Source organism: Talpa occidentalis, unplaced genomic scaffold (genome assembly GCF_014898055.3).
Source record: "Talpa occidentalis isolate TD23 unplaced genomic scaffold, MPIMG_talOcc4v2.1 talOcc4.12, whole genome shotgun sequence".
In the NCBI taxonomy this organism is placed as follows: Eukaryota; Metazoa; Chordata; class Mammalia; order Eulipotyphla; family Talpidae; genus Talpa; species Talpa occidentalis.
Genome location: NW_023601212.1, coordinates 8,540,593 through 8,557,206, shown reverse-complemented (window position 1 = coordinate 8,557,206; position 16,614 = coordinate 8,540,593). Strand labels below are relative to the sequence as shown.

General features: G+C 56.5%; 3 protein-coding genes across 3 annotated transcripts; 2 read left to right on the top strand and 1 right to left on the bottom strand.

Moving 5' to 3' along the window:
• Positions 1–900: 900 nt before the first annotated feature.
• On the top strand, positions 901–2,900 carry LOC129145441 (transmembrane and immunoglobulin domain-containing protein 2-like; the record flags this gene model as incomplete). Its single annotated transcript, XM_054692940.1, has 3 exons — positions 901–946; positions 2,588–2,778; positions 2,880–2,900. Coding segments are annotated over exons 1-3 (258 nt in total), but the record flags the coding sequence as incomplete, so codon positions are not given.
• Positions 2,901–2,904: 4 nt separating this feature from the next.
• LOC119240365 (transmembrane and immunoglobulin domain-containing protein 2) lies at positions 2,905–8,028 on the top strand. Its single transcript, XM_054693061.1, has 3 exons — positions 2,905–2,947; positions 7,128–7,271; positions 7,577–8,028. The coding sequence occupies exons 2-3, from the start codon at positions 7,172–7,174 to the stop codon at positions 7,837–7,839; spliced, it is 363 nt and encodes a 120-aa protein (XP_054549036.1). The 5' UTR covers positions 2,905–2,947; positions 7,128–7,171; the 3' UTR covers positions 7,840–8,028.
• A 739-nt stretch (positions 8,029–8,767) lies between these two features.
• On the bottom strand, positions 8,768–15,011 carry SHD (Src homology 2 domain containing transforming protein D). Its single transcript, XM_037505097.1, has 6 exons — positions 14,699–15,011; positions 13,242–13,347; positions 12,973–13,161; positions 11,380–11,503; positions 10,150–10,269; positions 8,768–9,159 (listed from the first exon to the last, which is right to left on the bottom strand). Exons 1-6 carry the CDS (start codon positions 14,993–14,995, stop codon positions 8,973–8,975), a joined length of 1,023 nt encoding a protein of 340 aa, XP_037360994.1. The 5' UTR covers positions 14,996–15,011; the 3' UTR covers positions 8,768–8,972.
• Between the last annotated feature and the right edge of the window lie 1,603 nt (positions 15,012–16,614).

Below are 16,614 nucleotides of genomic sequence, written 5' to 3'. Positions count from 1 at the left end.
CTAGAAGCCTGCCAGACTAGTATTCACGTTGCTAGGGATGTCTGTGTCCAGCTCTGTCTTTTCTGGTGCTGAATCGATTCAGTATTTCCTTCGTTGCCACTTGGCAGAGGGTGGGGGGAAATGTGGGCCTTCAGAAAGTCCAAAGGAGGCGGAAGGACTAGCAGGCAAGTGTGTGTGTGTTGGGGTTATGTGGGCAGAGCACCACCACACAGGCCTCCCGTGGTTGAACAGAGCAGTTCCGCGAAGGACCAGGCCTCCTTCTATCTGAGTGAGAAAGGAGGTCATGCTGTGGTCGGAGGTGTGAGACAGGAGTCCTCCCCCTCCTGCCTCGGGATGACAGACACAGTGCTGGAGATGGTGAACCCCCTCGAAGACTCCAGATACTACAACCCCCCTCAACTGAACCCCCAAACTTCTCTCTGTGGGGGTCAGGGAAACCCTTACATCTGTCTCTGAAACTCAAAGGAAGACATTTTTGGATGAAATAACTGAGGCTGGGATTCTCCTGTTCAGTCCGCCCCTCAGACTTCAGCTGCTGTGACCCTCCCTCACCTGTGTCACCTGTCTTTCCATGGTGTCCTCCTAGCCTAGGGGTGTTTGTGTAGAATTTTCCAGAAAGAGTTTACTTACTGGGATACATTACCCCCACCCACACATGCAAACTACCTTTCAGATTTAAAACAACACAACTTTGGGGAAACTGAGGCACAAGGTGGAGGAGGTGGAGGCCCAAGCAACACTGGCCACAAGATGTCTTCCGCCTGGTGTGTCTCACCCCCCTGTCACTTCTGCCTCTGTGGTGGGGGCGGAGTTGTGGTGGGGGCAGGAAGTCTGTCGAATGGGGAGGGGGGGAAGGAGGAAGGTGCGCCAATTGGGAGAGGGGGGCCTATAGGGCCAGGGATGGGGTCTCCGGGCATGGTGCTGGTGCTCCTGGCGCAGTTTTGGGGTGAGTACCTGGACCTTCCCCCGTGCCTCTCCTTTTGTCCGTCACCCCAGCTGCCGGCCCCTCCCGCTAGAGCCCCTCTAAACGTGAGTTTTCCGCTTTGCTAAATAGGACCAGTCCTTTGAAATGCAGAACCTCAGGAGGTTCAAACGGCATTTTATTCCACAGGATGAAATTCAAACCATGACTTGTACACCAGTCTTTTGTGGCCCGATTCCTCTGGCCTCTCTCGTCTCTGCCTCCTCTAAATTTCCTTTCTCCCCGTGTTTGGCCAGCTGGCTTTCCTTTCTTTTCTCTTTTTGTAATATACCAAGTTTGAGTCCACCTCTGGGCCTTTGCTCCTGCTGTTCCCTCTGTTTGGAACACGCTTCCTCTAGCATCAGCTGCAATTGCATCTCCAATGACAGGAATTTCATGCAAACCCTTTTCCTCTGAGGGATCCACCAGGCATTTCAGACTTCTTTTGGCCAAAAGCAAACTCTTTCTACTCAACCTCGCATTGTCCCCCATCTGGATCACAAGCCACCACCCAGGCACACAGTCCCTCGGGTTCAGACCTTGGGAAAATACCACCATCCCTCTGTCCCGCTCACCAATTCCAGGCTTCGTGCAGGTCTCCTGGGGCCCCCTCCACGGGTAGTCTGACCACCTCTCTCCTTGGCCCGGTCCCCACTACGGCTCAACTAGAATCTCACCTCCTGACACACCCCCACCCTCACTTTAAAGTGGGTTCTCACCACGGCAGTTAGGATGAAGGGTCTAGACAGGGCAGGGAAGAGCACAAGGGACTATGGGGATGGTTCCCAGGTGACAAGGTGGCAGGAGAACTGTGGGGACTATGTCTGAGGGGAGAAACGAATTACTGCACAAAAATGAATGACGACGTAAGGAAAAAAACCACCTCAATCGGCCCATGTTTCCTCCCTGGTTTCCCATCACACGCAGATAAGTAGCAAATGCCCTCCTTTCCCCACGCCCACGACACCCATCTGTGTGGCCGACAAGGCTTGTACAAGCCGCCCCTTGCTGACCTTTCTGATTCTCCCTCCTCTGCTCTCCTGGATACTTCTATAGGCCTCCTCTTTGTTCCTCCAATAAGCCAGGTTTGGTGCTGCCTCAGGGTCTTTGCATGAGCTATTCCCTCAGCTTAGAATGCTGTTCCTTCCCACGACTGGTTACTACTTATCATTCAAATCCTTGCTTAGATGTCACTTCCTTCGAGAAGCCTTCCCTGACCACTCTGGATAAGTAGATTCTTCCTCATTCATCCTTTCTTCTATTGCCACCCTCCGTTCCTTTCCTCCATGGCGATTCTCATTTCACGACTTCCTGTGGATGTCTCTCTTCCCAGGCTGTCAGTTTCAGCAGAGTTTTTTCCTATTTTACTCACATCTGTGTCTGGGTCCATGGTGGCCAGAACAGGGCCTGGTATCTACAACGTGATATGTGTATGGTGGAGAGCTGGACATGTCGTGGAGTGCAGAGAGTTAGACCCACGTCCCAGATCAGGGTATTGAGCTTCAGCGAGAAGTCACCTTGCAAAGACTCAGGCAAGCTGAGTCCCCCAGCAATGCAGGCGTGCTAGGAGAGTAAGTCACACACATGGGCATTCTGAGAAAGTCCTCACCTGCCTCTGTCCCCTAGACCTGCAAGGAGCCACAGGCCTGAATGTGCAGCAGCAAGGACCCAAGCTGCTAGTGGTGACGCCAGGCAGCCAGGTGACCCTGACCTGCCATGTGACCCACACCGAGGCTTGGGAGAAGATCCGTGCTACGTGGACCAAGGACAATGTTACCTTGTGCCAGTCACTCATCGCCCATAACAGCACAGAGCAGGTCTGTGGGCTCGGGGGACAGTTCTCCTGGCAGCTGCCTGACAAACTCACCCTGCGGTTGGAGCACGTGAACGTCAATGACAGCGGGCATTACGTGTGCAGGGCGACCTTGGAGATACCCCTTTTAGAGGAGGCCAAGGGCCGTGGCACGGAGCTCCGGGTGGAGACAGGTATGAGAGCAAATGAGGAGAGAAGCTGGGGAGTTAGAACCTTCCAGAATCTTAAGACTCTAGAATCTCAAACTCCTAGAAACCTATGTTAAATTCTTCAAATCCGATTTTTTTTTAAAGATTTATTTATTTATTTATGCAAGCACTGGGTACAGTCAGAATCGCGGGAGAGTGAGAGGATTCACCAGAGCCAGAGCGGGGAACAGAGCAGGCAGACGGACGAAATACACTGCTGAGGGGAGCAGCGGGCGGCAAGAGAGGTCTGCGCGTCATGTGGGACCCTCGCCAGGTGGCCGGGGATCGAACCAGTGCTGCAGAGACTGCGGGCAGCTTCGCAGCCCAGTGCTCAACTGCTGCGTCACTGGGGAGGCCCCAAATCCGATTTTTAAGAACAAAAACCCTAGAAACGCGAGCACATCAAATTCTAGAATCGCAGAACCACAGATACAGACATTTATAATTCAAGGCGGAGGCTTGGTAAGCTATTTCTGTAAAGGACCTGAAGGTCTCTCTGTTGCAACTCTGTCATTCTGCACTGCAGCATGCAAGCCACCATAGACAGTGCCTGCAAGACCAGGCCTGGGCGCCAAGGAAACTTTATTTTAAAAAGCAGGCAGCGGGCTGCGTTTGACCCGAGAGCGGTAGTTTGTTGAGCCCTGTTCCAGAATATCACAATCATAAAGACTCTCGAGTGCATATACTTCCGGAGTTTTGGTTAAACACAATTCCAGTGTCTTTTATTTTTAATTTAATTTTTATTTATTTTTGCATAGAAGAACTGGGGTGTAGGCCAGAGGTGCAGGGGATAAGAGGATTCACTAGACACAGAGTGGGGAGCAGAACAGGCAGGTCTACTGAAATCCACTGCTGAGGGGAGCAGCAGGCAAGACAGGAGAGGTCTGCGGCACCCTGTGGGCAGCTCCCTGCCTGGGGATCAAACTCAGGCCCCTGGGCTGTGGTAGTAACAGCACTGAGATTTAACCCCTAGGCCACCAGGGAGACCCTCCAGTGTCTTTTAAATGTGTTATAAAATACCTCCTACAGACAAGAAAAGTGCATATCCTGGTTGAAGAGCTCAATCAATGTCTTAGTCCATTCAGGCTACAGCAACACTATAACCAGGTAGGTTATAAACAACAGAAAAATATTTCTTACCATTTTGGAGGCTGGGAAGTTCAAGATCAAGGGGCCGGCAGACTTGGTGGGGGCCTCCTTCCTGGTTCACAGAAGGCCATCTTCTCCTTGTGTCCTCACATGGTAGAAGGGGCAGCGTCTCTCTGGGGTCCCTTTTTAAACCACTAATCCCAACCTGAGGGATAATCCTGCCCACATGACCTAATCACCTCCCAAAGGCTCTCCCCTAATACCACCACCTCAACGCAAAGAATGGACTCTTGCAGTTCTAGAATCCCAGGGACATAGGATGCTCGCCTCCAAGAATTACAGCATGCACTACGCCTAAGAAGGCAACAACTGGGCTTTGGTGAGCGAAGAAAATCTTACTCTTTTTTATATAGAAAGCATAAAATTAGGGCCTTCCTGGTGGTGCAAGGGGTTAAGACACAAACTAGGAAGCTGGTCACAGCCACTACTGCATGAGTTCGATCCCCTGCTAGGGGGCTACCCACATGGGGCAGCAGACCTCTCCTGAATCGCCCGCTGCTCCCCTCAGCAGTGTATTTCAGTCAGTCTGCCTGTTCTGCTCCCCACTCTGTCTCTGGTGAATCCTCTCATCCCCCCACACCTCTGGCCTGTACCCCAGTTCTTGTATGCATAAATAAATCTTTTTTAAAAAGTATAAAATTGGGCCTCCCCTGGTGGAGCAGCAGTTGAGCCCTGGGCTGCGAGGCTGCGGGCAGCCTCTGCAGCGCCGGTTCATTCCCCAGCCGCAGGCGAAGGTCCCACAAAAAATAAAATAAAATAAAATAAAAAGTATAAAATTAAACAAATATAAATATAATCAACTTTACAATATATTAGTGTTATCTGTGGTATTAAAATTTTGTGAGAACAAATTAATATTTTTTAAACTCAGGTAGTTGAAAATGGAAAAAAGTTGAGAAACACTGAACTAGAGGAATGGATGATTCTAGAACCTTAGAACTGCAGTCTCTCAAGCACTTCAAATACCACTCTTAGAATTTTGCCATCTGAGCGCATGTTAAGGTAGAGAATTCTAGAATCCAGAATCGAAAGCCACTGCCTCGCAAAGCCGGAAGGAACCTGCAGATCAGCTGTCTCCTTTCACAGGTGAGACAGCAAAGAACCAAGGCTTGGCCAGAGAGACACACGAGCCGGGGATCCCGGCAGCCGGCTTGCTCAAGAGCCAGCTCACGCGCCCCCAACCCGTGCAGGACACCCCAAGTCCTGCGACCCAGGCGACCAGGCTCCAGTTCTTCCGGTGGCTCCCGAGGGCCTCCGGCACACACCTGCCCCTATCGGGCCGAATGGAGAACTGCACGGGTTCCCCTCCCCAAGCCCGGGCCTCCCCTCCCCAGCTGGGGGGACCCGCCCACGGCCTGCCTCTGGGGTGGGGTGTTGTGACTGTCCTGCCTGCCCCCCTCCCCATTCGTGACAAGGGTGCCGATTACCAATTAGCAGAGGCGGGGTAGCCTGGCACTAGGCTGTGCTTAGTTGGCAGCTGCGAGAGAGGGGGCGGGCTCGGTTCCAGAGCCAAACAGCTGGCATCTGCTCCTCCCAACAGCCATTCGCCAACCCACCCCCAACCCAGACAGCAGCCAGCTTTTGAGTCTGAAAGATGAAGGGGTTGGGGCCGCTGAGCCCCATCTTATTCACAGCAGAAGGAGCCTTTGTCTGGGGTTCGTGTCAATTATAGGGACCTGGAACAACATCCCCACTCAGCCATTCACTTGCTGTGTGACCTCGGGCAAGTAAATCGACCCCTCTGAGCTGGTTTTCCTAGCTATCAAAATGCAGCTAACGGTGCTTTCTGCGCTGTTAGGTGAATTTTAAGTGATTATACATAAAGCGTTTATTACAGTCTGGGACATAGTGTGGCCCTGATAAACATAAATGGTTCCTATTAAGTCTATGGAGCTGATTATTTGGCAAGATTCAAGTGTTCAAGCCAATGTAAGCATATTTCCCCTTTTATCAGGGAAGGAGCGGGAAACTGAGGTTAGCAATGCCTTTGTTCAGAGCAGGGTCCAGCTGGTGCCTGGGTGTGTGACCCCCCCCCCCCAGAAAGTACTCATGCTCTCAGGTCCTTAGCTTCCTTGTATGTAAAATGGGCTTGGCACAGAGTAGAGGCAGAGGAAATAGGAGCCATGAGGATGATGGATCCTGTGCCAGGATGATAGAGCTTATGTGGGGGGTGGGGTGGAGTCAGGATGGGGCTTCTGGTAGGAGGATAGGGTTCGTGATGGGGGTGATGGCACCTATTATGCGGGTGTTGGGCTCATGACAGGGACGGTAGGTGTAAAGGCAGCAATGGACACAGTGCAGGTTTTCTGATCCCATGCAGACCGGGTAAAGGAGCAGTCAGTGTCCTCAGTGGTTTTTTGCAGGTTTTTATTGGGGTTCAGCGGGTACATGGCAGGCAGGGGTGCTGGGGGTACTGGGAGGCTGGCAGGCCTCCCAGCCCCCAGCAAATCCTCACTCTATCTGGGCTCTCCCATGATCTTGGCTTCTCTTCAGCTTCTGCTGCTGCTACTGGCGTCCCCATGACGCCGCCCTTAAAAGCCCAGTCTTAGCCCAAGTGAATCCCATCTACCTGTGCCCACACCCCACTCCAGGTGCCCGCCACCAGGCACGCATTCAGGACCGCAGGGATCCATCATCTATCCTGATGGCGGGAGGGCAGAAAAGCCTGACATTTTCTTTACCCTACAGTAGGCCTCATGCTGAGGATGCTGGAGCTCATGATGAAAAAAATACAGATGGGAGTTCACAAAGGCCCAGCAAAATAAAAAGCTCACTTTTCAGAAAAGGAAGCAGGTTCAGAGGGAACACCTACCCAAACTCAGTGTGTGGTGGGGGCGGAGACCCTGAGTTCCCTCATGGGAGGGGGAACCCTCACCCTGGAGGATGCAGGAGCTTGGGACTCGAAGGTGAGCAACCCCCTGCCCCCAGACATAGATTCTCTGCAGATGGCCAGCTCCTGCACCCGAACCAAACCTCCAGTTTCCCAGGTGAACCTGCCCTAGTGTCTCTCTTCCAGACCTAATCACAGTCAAAACATCCACTTCAGCACCTCCTCCAGGAATGCACCCCGCGCTGCTGGCGGGGTGCGTGTTGGTGGTCCTGACAGCGATCGCGCTGGGCGCGGGGATCTGGATCCGCCGCCGCGGGCACCGGGAGGCAGGTAACCACCCCCGCAGCCACACAGAGGGGGGACCCCGCGGGCGCCCTGGCCGCTGGCGAGCGCGCCCCCTTGCGGCGGAGGCGGGATCTGCAGTCGGGTGACGCGGGTGGGACGCGTCCCTCATCCCATACCTGCCCCTCAGGAAGGAGGGGGTGCGGGGCGGGCAGGACACAGGAGAATAGATGGAGAAGACTGGCCCCTAAATCACGTTTTCAGAAGCAGAGACAAAGCCCTCAGAGGGGGGCTGGAAAGGTCAGGCTCTCAAGTGACTGTCCCACTTGGTCTGCTCACCCCTCCCCTCCCAGAGAACCCCCTCTACAGCAACATCCCACGCCAGCCGCGTCGGGCCCGGAGGACCGAGGTGGGGGCTGCAGAGGGGAGGAAGCAGCTGGACATCCCCAGGGAGGACCAGAAGGCTGAGAGCTTCTATTCCACCTCTTTCCCCCGGCCTCCTAGCCCCCCGCAGAATCGCACTCCAGCCCCCAGCCCATGCCCCAGCCCCAGGCCCAGGCCCAGACCCCCCATCTCTGCAGGCAGAATCTCCCCCCACCCAGGGCCCTATGGGTAGCCAGAGGCAAGAAGGTTCCTTTAAGTGGAAAGAGGAATTGGAATCCCCAGAGATCCAGTGAGGCTCTCCCAGTGGGCACGTGAAAATGTAACTTATTCCAGGGGGATCAGCCACTCACCCCGAGGTCACTGTCCTCACCCAGTCCCTGGACCTGCCCCTGCTCCCAGTACAGTCAATAAAAGCTCATGAAAAAAGCAAAGTCAGACTTTGTGGTGATTTGGGGGTGCTAAAGAGATTTGAGGGTTCATCTGGGGGGTCCAGAGCCTCCAGGGGTCGCTGGAGAGGTCCACTGTGGTGATCTGTGATATTCACCAGCCTCCCCTGTTGTCCTTGCATGTCTAGTGAGCGGGGAAGTGATGCCCCAATCCTCCAAACAGTGCCTCAAGCGGGAAGCATCCCTTCCCCAGCTGGTATGGCCCACCCAGGCGGGCTGGGAGGTTGGTGGGGAGGAGCCAGGAGGGAGACCCAGGCCCCCTGGCATTTATCAGTCCTCAGGGTCTCTTGCCTGACTGTCACCTTGAAGTGACACCAGCTGGGCTAGGGTCCCCTCCCCCACCTCTGTTTCCATGGGGACAGATGTCCTTTCCTCGCATCAGGCCTCAGATGCCTGCCCAGATGGGGCAGAGGAGCGTGTGGGGGAGGGGTGGGCCTAAGAGCCTGCCCCCTCAGTTTCTCCATCTTTATTTCTGCCTGTGTCCACTGCCTCCTGGTTCTTCTCTGCCCGCCTTATCTGCCTCCCCCTCCCTGTTGTCTCCAGCCCTGAGGTTTGTTCCCTGAATTGTGGGTGCAATTCAGGCACCAACCCCAGCTCTACCCCAAAATGAGCTGTTGGGGACCACAACACCCTTCCCTCTCCAAGAATCTGTCTCCTTTCTTCCTTTGGCGTAGGAACCTACCTCCCAGAAAAGACATTTGAAATACACGGTAAGTTATTTATTTCCTGGCCAGCAGTGGGCTTCGAGACATGATTGGGGAGCGCAGAGAGAGTCGGAGAAGGCGGCGCTGATGGCGACCGGGACCCGGCAGGGGGAGGAAGTCTTTCCACCCAAGCCTCTCGCAGGACTGGAAAGACCTCCAGCGTTTACTGGGCTGTCAGCACACAGGGCAACAGGACAGGGAGCTGAGTCTCCTGGTCAGGGCGTCTGGGTGGTCACTGGGTAGAGCAGGGCCAGGTGCTCGGCGCCCTGAACGGGCAGCGGGCGTGAGCTGTAGTGGAGGACCAGCTCGGGCACGCTGGCGAAGGGGCCACTGTGCTGGCCTAGCACCAAATGGTTTTCTCGAGTCCGGGTGAACTTCAGATGCAGAAATCCCTGGCTGCTCCTGAGGGAAGGGACCAGAGGGTCTCAAGCGGCCCAGAACTACCCACACTCTCCAGCCCTCAGGCCAACCCCGCATGGCCCCCAGGAGCCACGTTTGGGGCCAACCGGTGGATTGTTCCACCCCGGTAGGGGTCTTCCGTCTCCCCAGAGGGCTGAGGTCCCACCCGGTCCCTCCTCCAGAACACTCCCAACCCCTGTGCGCCCCATCCTGGGCTCTCCACTAGTGAACCCTCAATCTGGGGTCTTTTTCTTTTCTTTCCATTTCGGGTGGGGAACCATTTTAGCATCATCATTAATAGGAAGGAAGCGCTTCCTGTGTCCTGGGTCCTATTCTCGGCTTGCCTGTGTTTGTTTCCATCTGGCCAGTGCGCTACTATCAGCCTCATGTTACGCCTGACCTTAGCCCAAAGGCCGAGAAGCGACAGCCTCATATTACAAAGAGAAAACTGAGGCTGGCAAGTGGCAGAGGCAGGATTTGAATCTGCCTCCAACGTCAAGTCCTCTTCCTCTTCCTCCTCCTTTGCGTAGTCTCACACTCAGATGCTAACAGAATCTCAAGAACGTTTTATGATCAGACACACTTAGAACCTGAGGCAGAGAAGACTCAAATGCATACAGGGCCACGCCGAGATTCTGGCTCCAGACAGACACAAATAGCTCAGTTTTGGACTAGGGGAGTCAGGGCAACTGTGGACGTTTAGTTCACCCTCTTACTCAGGCCCAGGTTTACTGCACAGCTTCCACTCCATTTTCTGGCCGACCTCAGGTGCAGGGAGCCAGCTCATGCTGGAACCAGGCCAGCCCAGGCCGCCCTAGGAGCCCCGCCCACTGGTCTAAAGTCCTGCCTATCAAGCCTGCAAGCCTCGCTCTGACCCCAGCAACCCCACCCGCTGGCTGCTGCAGCCCCACCCGTGCGCCCACAGAATGAACTGTGAAGCATGTCACCTGCAGACCTGTGACCCTCTGTCTCTCCAGAGGGCTGGGGTCTCACCTGAGGGACAGGGAACAGTCCTGGGGGCTGGTCTCGCTGAGCCTCACCAGGTAGCTGCCTTCCTTGCAGAGTGACAAGATGTTCTCGGCATCGGCACGGCTGAGGGGCCCATGGAACCACCTGGGCGGGGGGCAGGGGTCTCAGGAGGGGAGTCCACCTTCCAACACATCAGGGTCGCCCGAGGTCGCATCGCATGCCAGCACAAACCCCGCGGTCGCATGCCAGCACAACCAGCACAGAGGAAACAAGCAGGAAAAGTTGCCTTGGGCTTCTCAAGAGGGGCCTGGAGTTCTGGCAGACATGGTTACCCTGGAAAGTCAAGGGGGAGCCTCTCCCTCCAAATCAACACCTACACCTCAACTTTCACAGCCCCCCTCAAGTGCCCTGACCTCCCTCCCTAATCCCCCAACCTCAATCCCTTTCATGAGATTCACCGCATCCTGTCTCCCCACTCACCTGTACCATGCTTTATTCACTATTTCATAACGTGATCAAAGGGAGGCTCAGCGGCCGTGCGCAAGGTGTCAAACACAGAGCGCCCGAGGCCTGGCGGTTGTTTGTATTGAAAAGAAAACAGCGTCTCACGCTGGGTTTCCACGCTAATGAGCCAGTTCTGTACAGGCCATCTAAGAGGTTTGGGGCGGTGATAAACACACCCTGGTCCCCAGGAGGCTGGGCTCTGGGGGCTCACTGAGGGACAGGGAGCAGACCCAGAACCTGCCAGCTTGTGCGCCTCAAGATCTTGTGCAGGGCCTCCCCTGGTGGCGCAGCGGTTGAGCGCTGGGCTGGGAGGCTGCCTGCAGCTGCTGCAGCGCCGGTTCATTCCCCGGCCGCCAGCGAGGGTCCCACAAAAAAAAAAAAAAAATCTTGTGGGTGTGAGAACAATTTCTGTCTCTGCTCTCCCCACCCAGCTAAAGGGAGGAAATCCCCCTTTTTAATATTTTGAGCTGGAGACTCAGAGAACTTAAGTCACTTGTCCAAAGCTACACAGCCAGGGGCGCAGAGCAGGAATTTGAACCCAGAATCGGGAGCCTGCATCTGATTCTGCTTCGCGCCTACCTAGGTGTCCGGCCCGCAGCGCGCAGGCGCTCGGCGATTAGTTGAAAAAATGAATGAATCAAAGTTCCACTTGCCCCTTCTGCACCCCCTCCCCAACCCGAGGAATCTGTAGCTGGGAAGTGACCCAGAGGGGCTCAGGTGGGCTGTCCCCAGTTCCGCTTCCACACTCACGGCTGTTTCTCCAGGGGCAGCGCGGGGTCCACGCGCTCAGCAGGCTGGGGGCTTCTGGGCGGGTGTCGCCGGAGCTCCCTGGCTGCGCCTGAGGTCCTTTCCCAGTCAGGACTGTCAAACTGCACTAGAGGGCCGGGATGAGAGGAGGGTTAAGTGCAACCTACCTGAGACCTTCAGAAAAAGGGGGTGTAGCCATGAACAAATCAGGTGGCTTGCAAGGGCTGGGCAGCTCCATGAGTGATGACTCAATCAGAGGACAGGAGTGGTGGCAAGATGGGTAGACTGAGGCATGAAGACCCAATTTCCCTCTCAGTCATACAAATTCTAGGGCAAAGGTGAGCCCATGCAACTCTTCTTGGTCCAAGGTATTTTATTTCTTGAAGCTGACCCTATGGCTTTTTTTTTTAAGATTTATTTATTCTTGCATATAAGAATTGGGGCGTAGGCCAGAAGTATGGGGAATGAGAGGATTCACCAGAGAGAGTGGGGAGTGGAGGAGGCGGATCCACTGAAATACACTGCTGAGGGAGACACAGGAGAGGTCTGCTGTACCATGTGGGTCTTTCACCTCTGCGCCACCAGGGGAGGTCCTCTTGAAGCTGACCTTATGGCTTTTACATAAGAGGGAACTGAGTTTCAGAGACCTGCCCAAGCTTTCTGATTCAGGAATTGACCCTAACGCCACCTAATGACAGTTACTGTGAAATGCTACCCAAGAAAATTTACTAAGAAATTATGTATGGGGCCTCCCTGGCCCGCCAGGGAGCAACCCACATGGCGCAGCAGACCTCACCTGTCTCGCCCACTGCTCCCCTCAGCAGCGTATTTCAGTCAGTCTGCCTGTTCTGTTCCCCAGTCTGTCTCTGGTGAATCCTCTTACCCTACCCCCATACCTCTGGCCTACACCCCAGTTCTTGTATGCATAAATAAATAAATCTTTTTTAAAAAAAAAGAAATTGGGCCTCCCCTGGTGGTGCAGCGGTTGACTGCTGGGCTGCAAAGCTGCCCGCGGCCTCTGCAGCACCAGCTTGATCCCCGGCCACCGGCGAGGGTCCCACATGGCCCGGCAGACCTCTCCTGCCTCGCCCGCTGCTCTCCTCAGCAGTGTGTTTTGTCAGTCTGCCTGTTCTGTTCCCCGCTCTGGCTCTGGTGAATTCTCTCACCCTCCCGCGCTTCTGACTGTACCCAGTGCATGTATAAATAAATAAATAAATCTTAAAAAAAATAGAAATTATGTATAATTGAGCACATTGTACTACTCAATTTACAAGCATCCTGTGGGGTAAGTACTCTGAAGATTTCCATTTTACAGGTAAGGGAAATGAGACTCAGAGAAACTCAATGACTTGCTCAGATAAGTGACACAATCCCAGGTTTAGCAGACACCAAAGCCTATGCCTGCACTAAACTTACAGGATGAGCAGGTTTCATTGCACTCTAAACAGTGTTTCGGTTTCCAAGGAAGATACAGATTCTCCTGGGAAATTTTTAACCATCAGTCATTCACACTTTAGAGAGAATTAACAAACTGCCAACATGGCAGGTGACGGGGATGTGGGCATTCAGAGGTGAGGACCTGTACTGGGGAAGCACCTGCAAATGCCTTGGAGATGTGATCTTTCTTCCACTCCCAGGGCTGATCATATTCATCTGCTGGGCGTTCATCCTCCCGGGGCAGCCGACTCTGCCGAGGCCTCTGCCCTGAAGGAGCTTCCTCTGCTGGCCCTTGGCCCTGCTCCTCATAGGGAGTGTCATACAGCTGCACAACCCTGCACGGCAGTTCTGCGAGAGGCCAAGAACACTGGTCAACTGTCATTCCCATCTGGGGCCATAGCCCCTTCCCTCAAGAACTGTCCACTCACCACTCATGACCCGCTGGGCATCATAGGGCTCCATGTAGCTGTCATCTGCAGGTGGTGCACAAGGCTGAGCATCAAAGGGGTCCGAGTACTCAGTGTCCACTTCCAACTGGAGAGAGAAGGAAGGGAAGGGGACAGGGACTCAAGGGCCATGCCTAGCTCTGAGCGATGGAACACCCTCGGCCTGCCTTCTCTAGGCCTTTCCACACATAACTTTCAAGCAGTTCTATTTGGGGACTTGGGGGTAAGGGTTGGGGGTGTTCTCCACCACCCACAAGTGCTTGCTGAACAGACACCACCTTCCCTTTGTCTCTCCCTCCACGTCCTTCTGATTCTCCCTGACCCAGGCCCCTCCTTCCGTCTTCATAATGATCAGGTTCCAGCACTATTCTAAATGCTAAATGCTGTATAAATATTTCATTGTGATACGAACATTCAGTAAGTGCGTAATTCCCATTTTATAGATGAGGCAACCAAGGCACAGAGAGGCTAAGTGACTTGCTTAGGGTCACACAGTACATAAGCAATTAGGTCATATTTTTTTTAAGATTTATTTATTTATGCATACAAGAGCTGGGGTACAGGCCAGAGGTGTGGGGGGGGGGGTGTGAGAGGATTCACCAGAGACAGAGTGGGGAGCAGAACAGGCAGACTGACTGAAATACACTGCTGAGGGGAGCAGCGGGTGAGTCAGGAGAGGTCTGCTGCGCCATGTGGGTAGCTCCCTGGCCAGGGATGGAATTCATGCTGCAGTGGCTGCTGATAGCTTCATAGAGCTGCGTCTTAACCCCCCGTGTCACCAGGGAGGCCCCATGTAGGTCATATTTTGATTCCCGCTTGTCTGCACCCTTGAGTCCTGCATCTTCCTACCTTTCTCTGTGATCTCAATCACTGACCTACAGTCTCATCACCGCAAATCCTTCTCTGCCTGGACTAGGGACCTGGGGTTCACTCCCTGATCTTCTAGGAAAGATACTGAGAAGAGCATGCACATCTTTACTTCAAATTCTAATGAGCCAAAGCCTGTGGCCTTGGGCTGGTTGCTTTTCTTCCGTGAGCCTCAGGTTCCACTTCTGTAAAATGGGGATGTTTAAAGCAGAAAGGGCAAGGAACAGTGGGGGGGATGTCTGAGGGCCTGGTAGGGGAGAGATGTGTTCAGATTTCTTATAGAAAGACTCACCAGCTGCTAGGAAGAAGGGAAGCTGGGGAGAGGGTCAAGAGTGGGGGATCTGGGCCACAAGGCAGAGGCCATCCGAAAGGTAGGGGGAGCGGCCAGCCTAGTGCATTGCAAAGAGACAGACATTAAACTCGCCAAGCAGAACTGGGGAGTGTCTGGCTGGTGCCCTGGCTCACCCCTGGGGACACACATAAAACAAGCGCCTGAAATCCAAGGCTCCAGCCTGGCCCTCGCCACCCCGCATCCCGGGGCCACCCCACGTCCCGTGATAATAGCCACGCACCTCTTCCCCGGGGCTGCCCAGCAAGACCTTGGCTCGGGCCATGTCAGCTGCCTCCACCTTGATGAGCCGATGCTTAGGAGAGTCGTACTTGGCCTCTCCAGGGCCCTTGGAGTCCGCGGGGCCCGCAGGGTCCAGCTCCAGGCGGCTGTCCGCATCCTCGTAGGGGTCCTCGAAGTCCAGATCCTTCTGCTCCCGATAGGCTCTCAGGATGTCGCTCTCCGAGTAGTCCGGGGTGGGGGGCTGCGGAGGGGGCCTCCGCCCGCCAAAGGTCAGATAGTCTCGGAGCCACTTGGCCATCTGGGCGCGCGTCACCTCAAACCTAGCCACTGTCAGAGGCGGCCCCACATGCCCCCTTCCAGGTGCCCTTCCCCGGCGGAGTACCCCGGCAGGAGGAGGTGGAGGCAGGAGCAGGCCAGGGGGGCGGGGAGGGAGGGGCGGGCGCGGTGGGAGGAGAGAGCTCAGGTGAGCCGCGGGGCTGGCTCCGGGAGAGAAGAGGGGCCGAGGAAGGAGGAATAGGGGAGGAGGGGCAGGAGCCCCCCTCGGCCGGGCTCCGGAAGGGCGGAGGCGGGAGGAGGCGCGGGGGTCGGGGTGCGGGGGTGCGGGCGGCGGGGCGGCCCGGCCCGGGCGAGGGGCGTCCGCAGAGCGCGCGGAGTTTTCGCGGGCGGCGCGGTCCCCGCGCGACTCGACCCGCCGCCGCCCCCGGGCAGCTCCGGGACCCCCCTTGGGCTGGGGGCTCGGGGAGCGCGCCGCGGGGGACGCCCCGGCTCTGGCCCAGCCCGGACGCCCGGGTTCTCGGCGCAGCGGGCGGGTTCACCCCGGGCGCGGGCGCCGGGCGCAAAGTTGGGTCGCGGGGACGGGGACCTCGGCCCGGCGCGTCCTTTGTTGCCCCCTTCTCCGCGCGGGGGGCGCCCCAATCCCGCTGCCCCGGCCGGGCCGCCGCGAGCCGGCCCCAGCCACCGGCACAAAGGGAAATAAAACCTCCTCCAATCCCCTCACGCCCGCGGAGAGACTTTACCCGCCGGCGGCCGCGCGCGCCCGGGAGGAGGCACTTTGGGGGTGGGGGGCGCCCCGGCGGCGCCCCAGCACCCACCGGCCGCGGCCGCGTCCCCGGCAACGCGCTGAGCCTTCCCCGCCTCCCCCCGCGGCCCCCGCCCTCCCGCGCCCCGCGCGCCCCTCCAGGTGACGGGGACCTGCAGCTGCTGGGGGGGGGGCCGCCGCCGGGGGGCGGGGGGGCCGCGGCCGCTGGACACCCGCCCGGAGGACCCAGGCGGCGGGAGCGAGCGGAGGCGGGGGAGGGAGCCGGCACCGGTTGACCTTGCCGGGGGTCGGGAGGGAGAGGACCGGGAGGGGGACCCCGCCGGGGAGCGGGGACCGACGCGGGGGAGCCGGACTTGACCGCCAGGCGGGCAGCGGCTGCCCAGCAGGGGGGCGAGTGGCCACTGACCACTGTTGATGGAAACGGAACCGGCACCCGACCGCAAAGCCGGCCGGAGTTTGGGGGTGCGGAGATGGCTCCAGAGGTCAAGGGGAGGGGCAGGACGTGGCCGCTCCTCCCCCAAGAGGGCCCTTCTCTGTCCTCCCCCGGGGGGCCGTCGCTGTGCGGAGCTTGGGGGTTGGGGCAGCTGGCGGGCAGGGAGATGCTATCAGCGACTGCGGGGCCGCAGCATCTGTCCTTTTGTGGCTGGGGGGGGCAGAACGGAGAGGGGTCGCCTGTCCTGCCTGTCTCTTGGCCGGGGCAGCTGTGGGGGAGGGGCCAAGACACCACTAGGTTTGGGGGGGTGAGAGAAGAAAAAGGGGCTACGAATTCCAGCAAAAGCACATTTTTTTCTTTCCCCATAGGGAGCTTGTTCAGTTCCCCCTTATGGCTGGAGTAAGAGGGGGTGGTCAGGAAGGCTGGGACCCCAGATTCCCTTCTC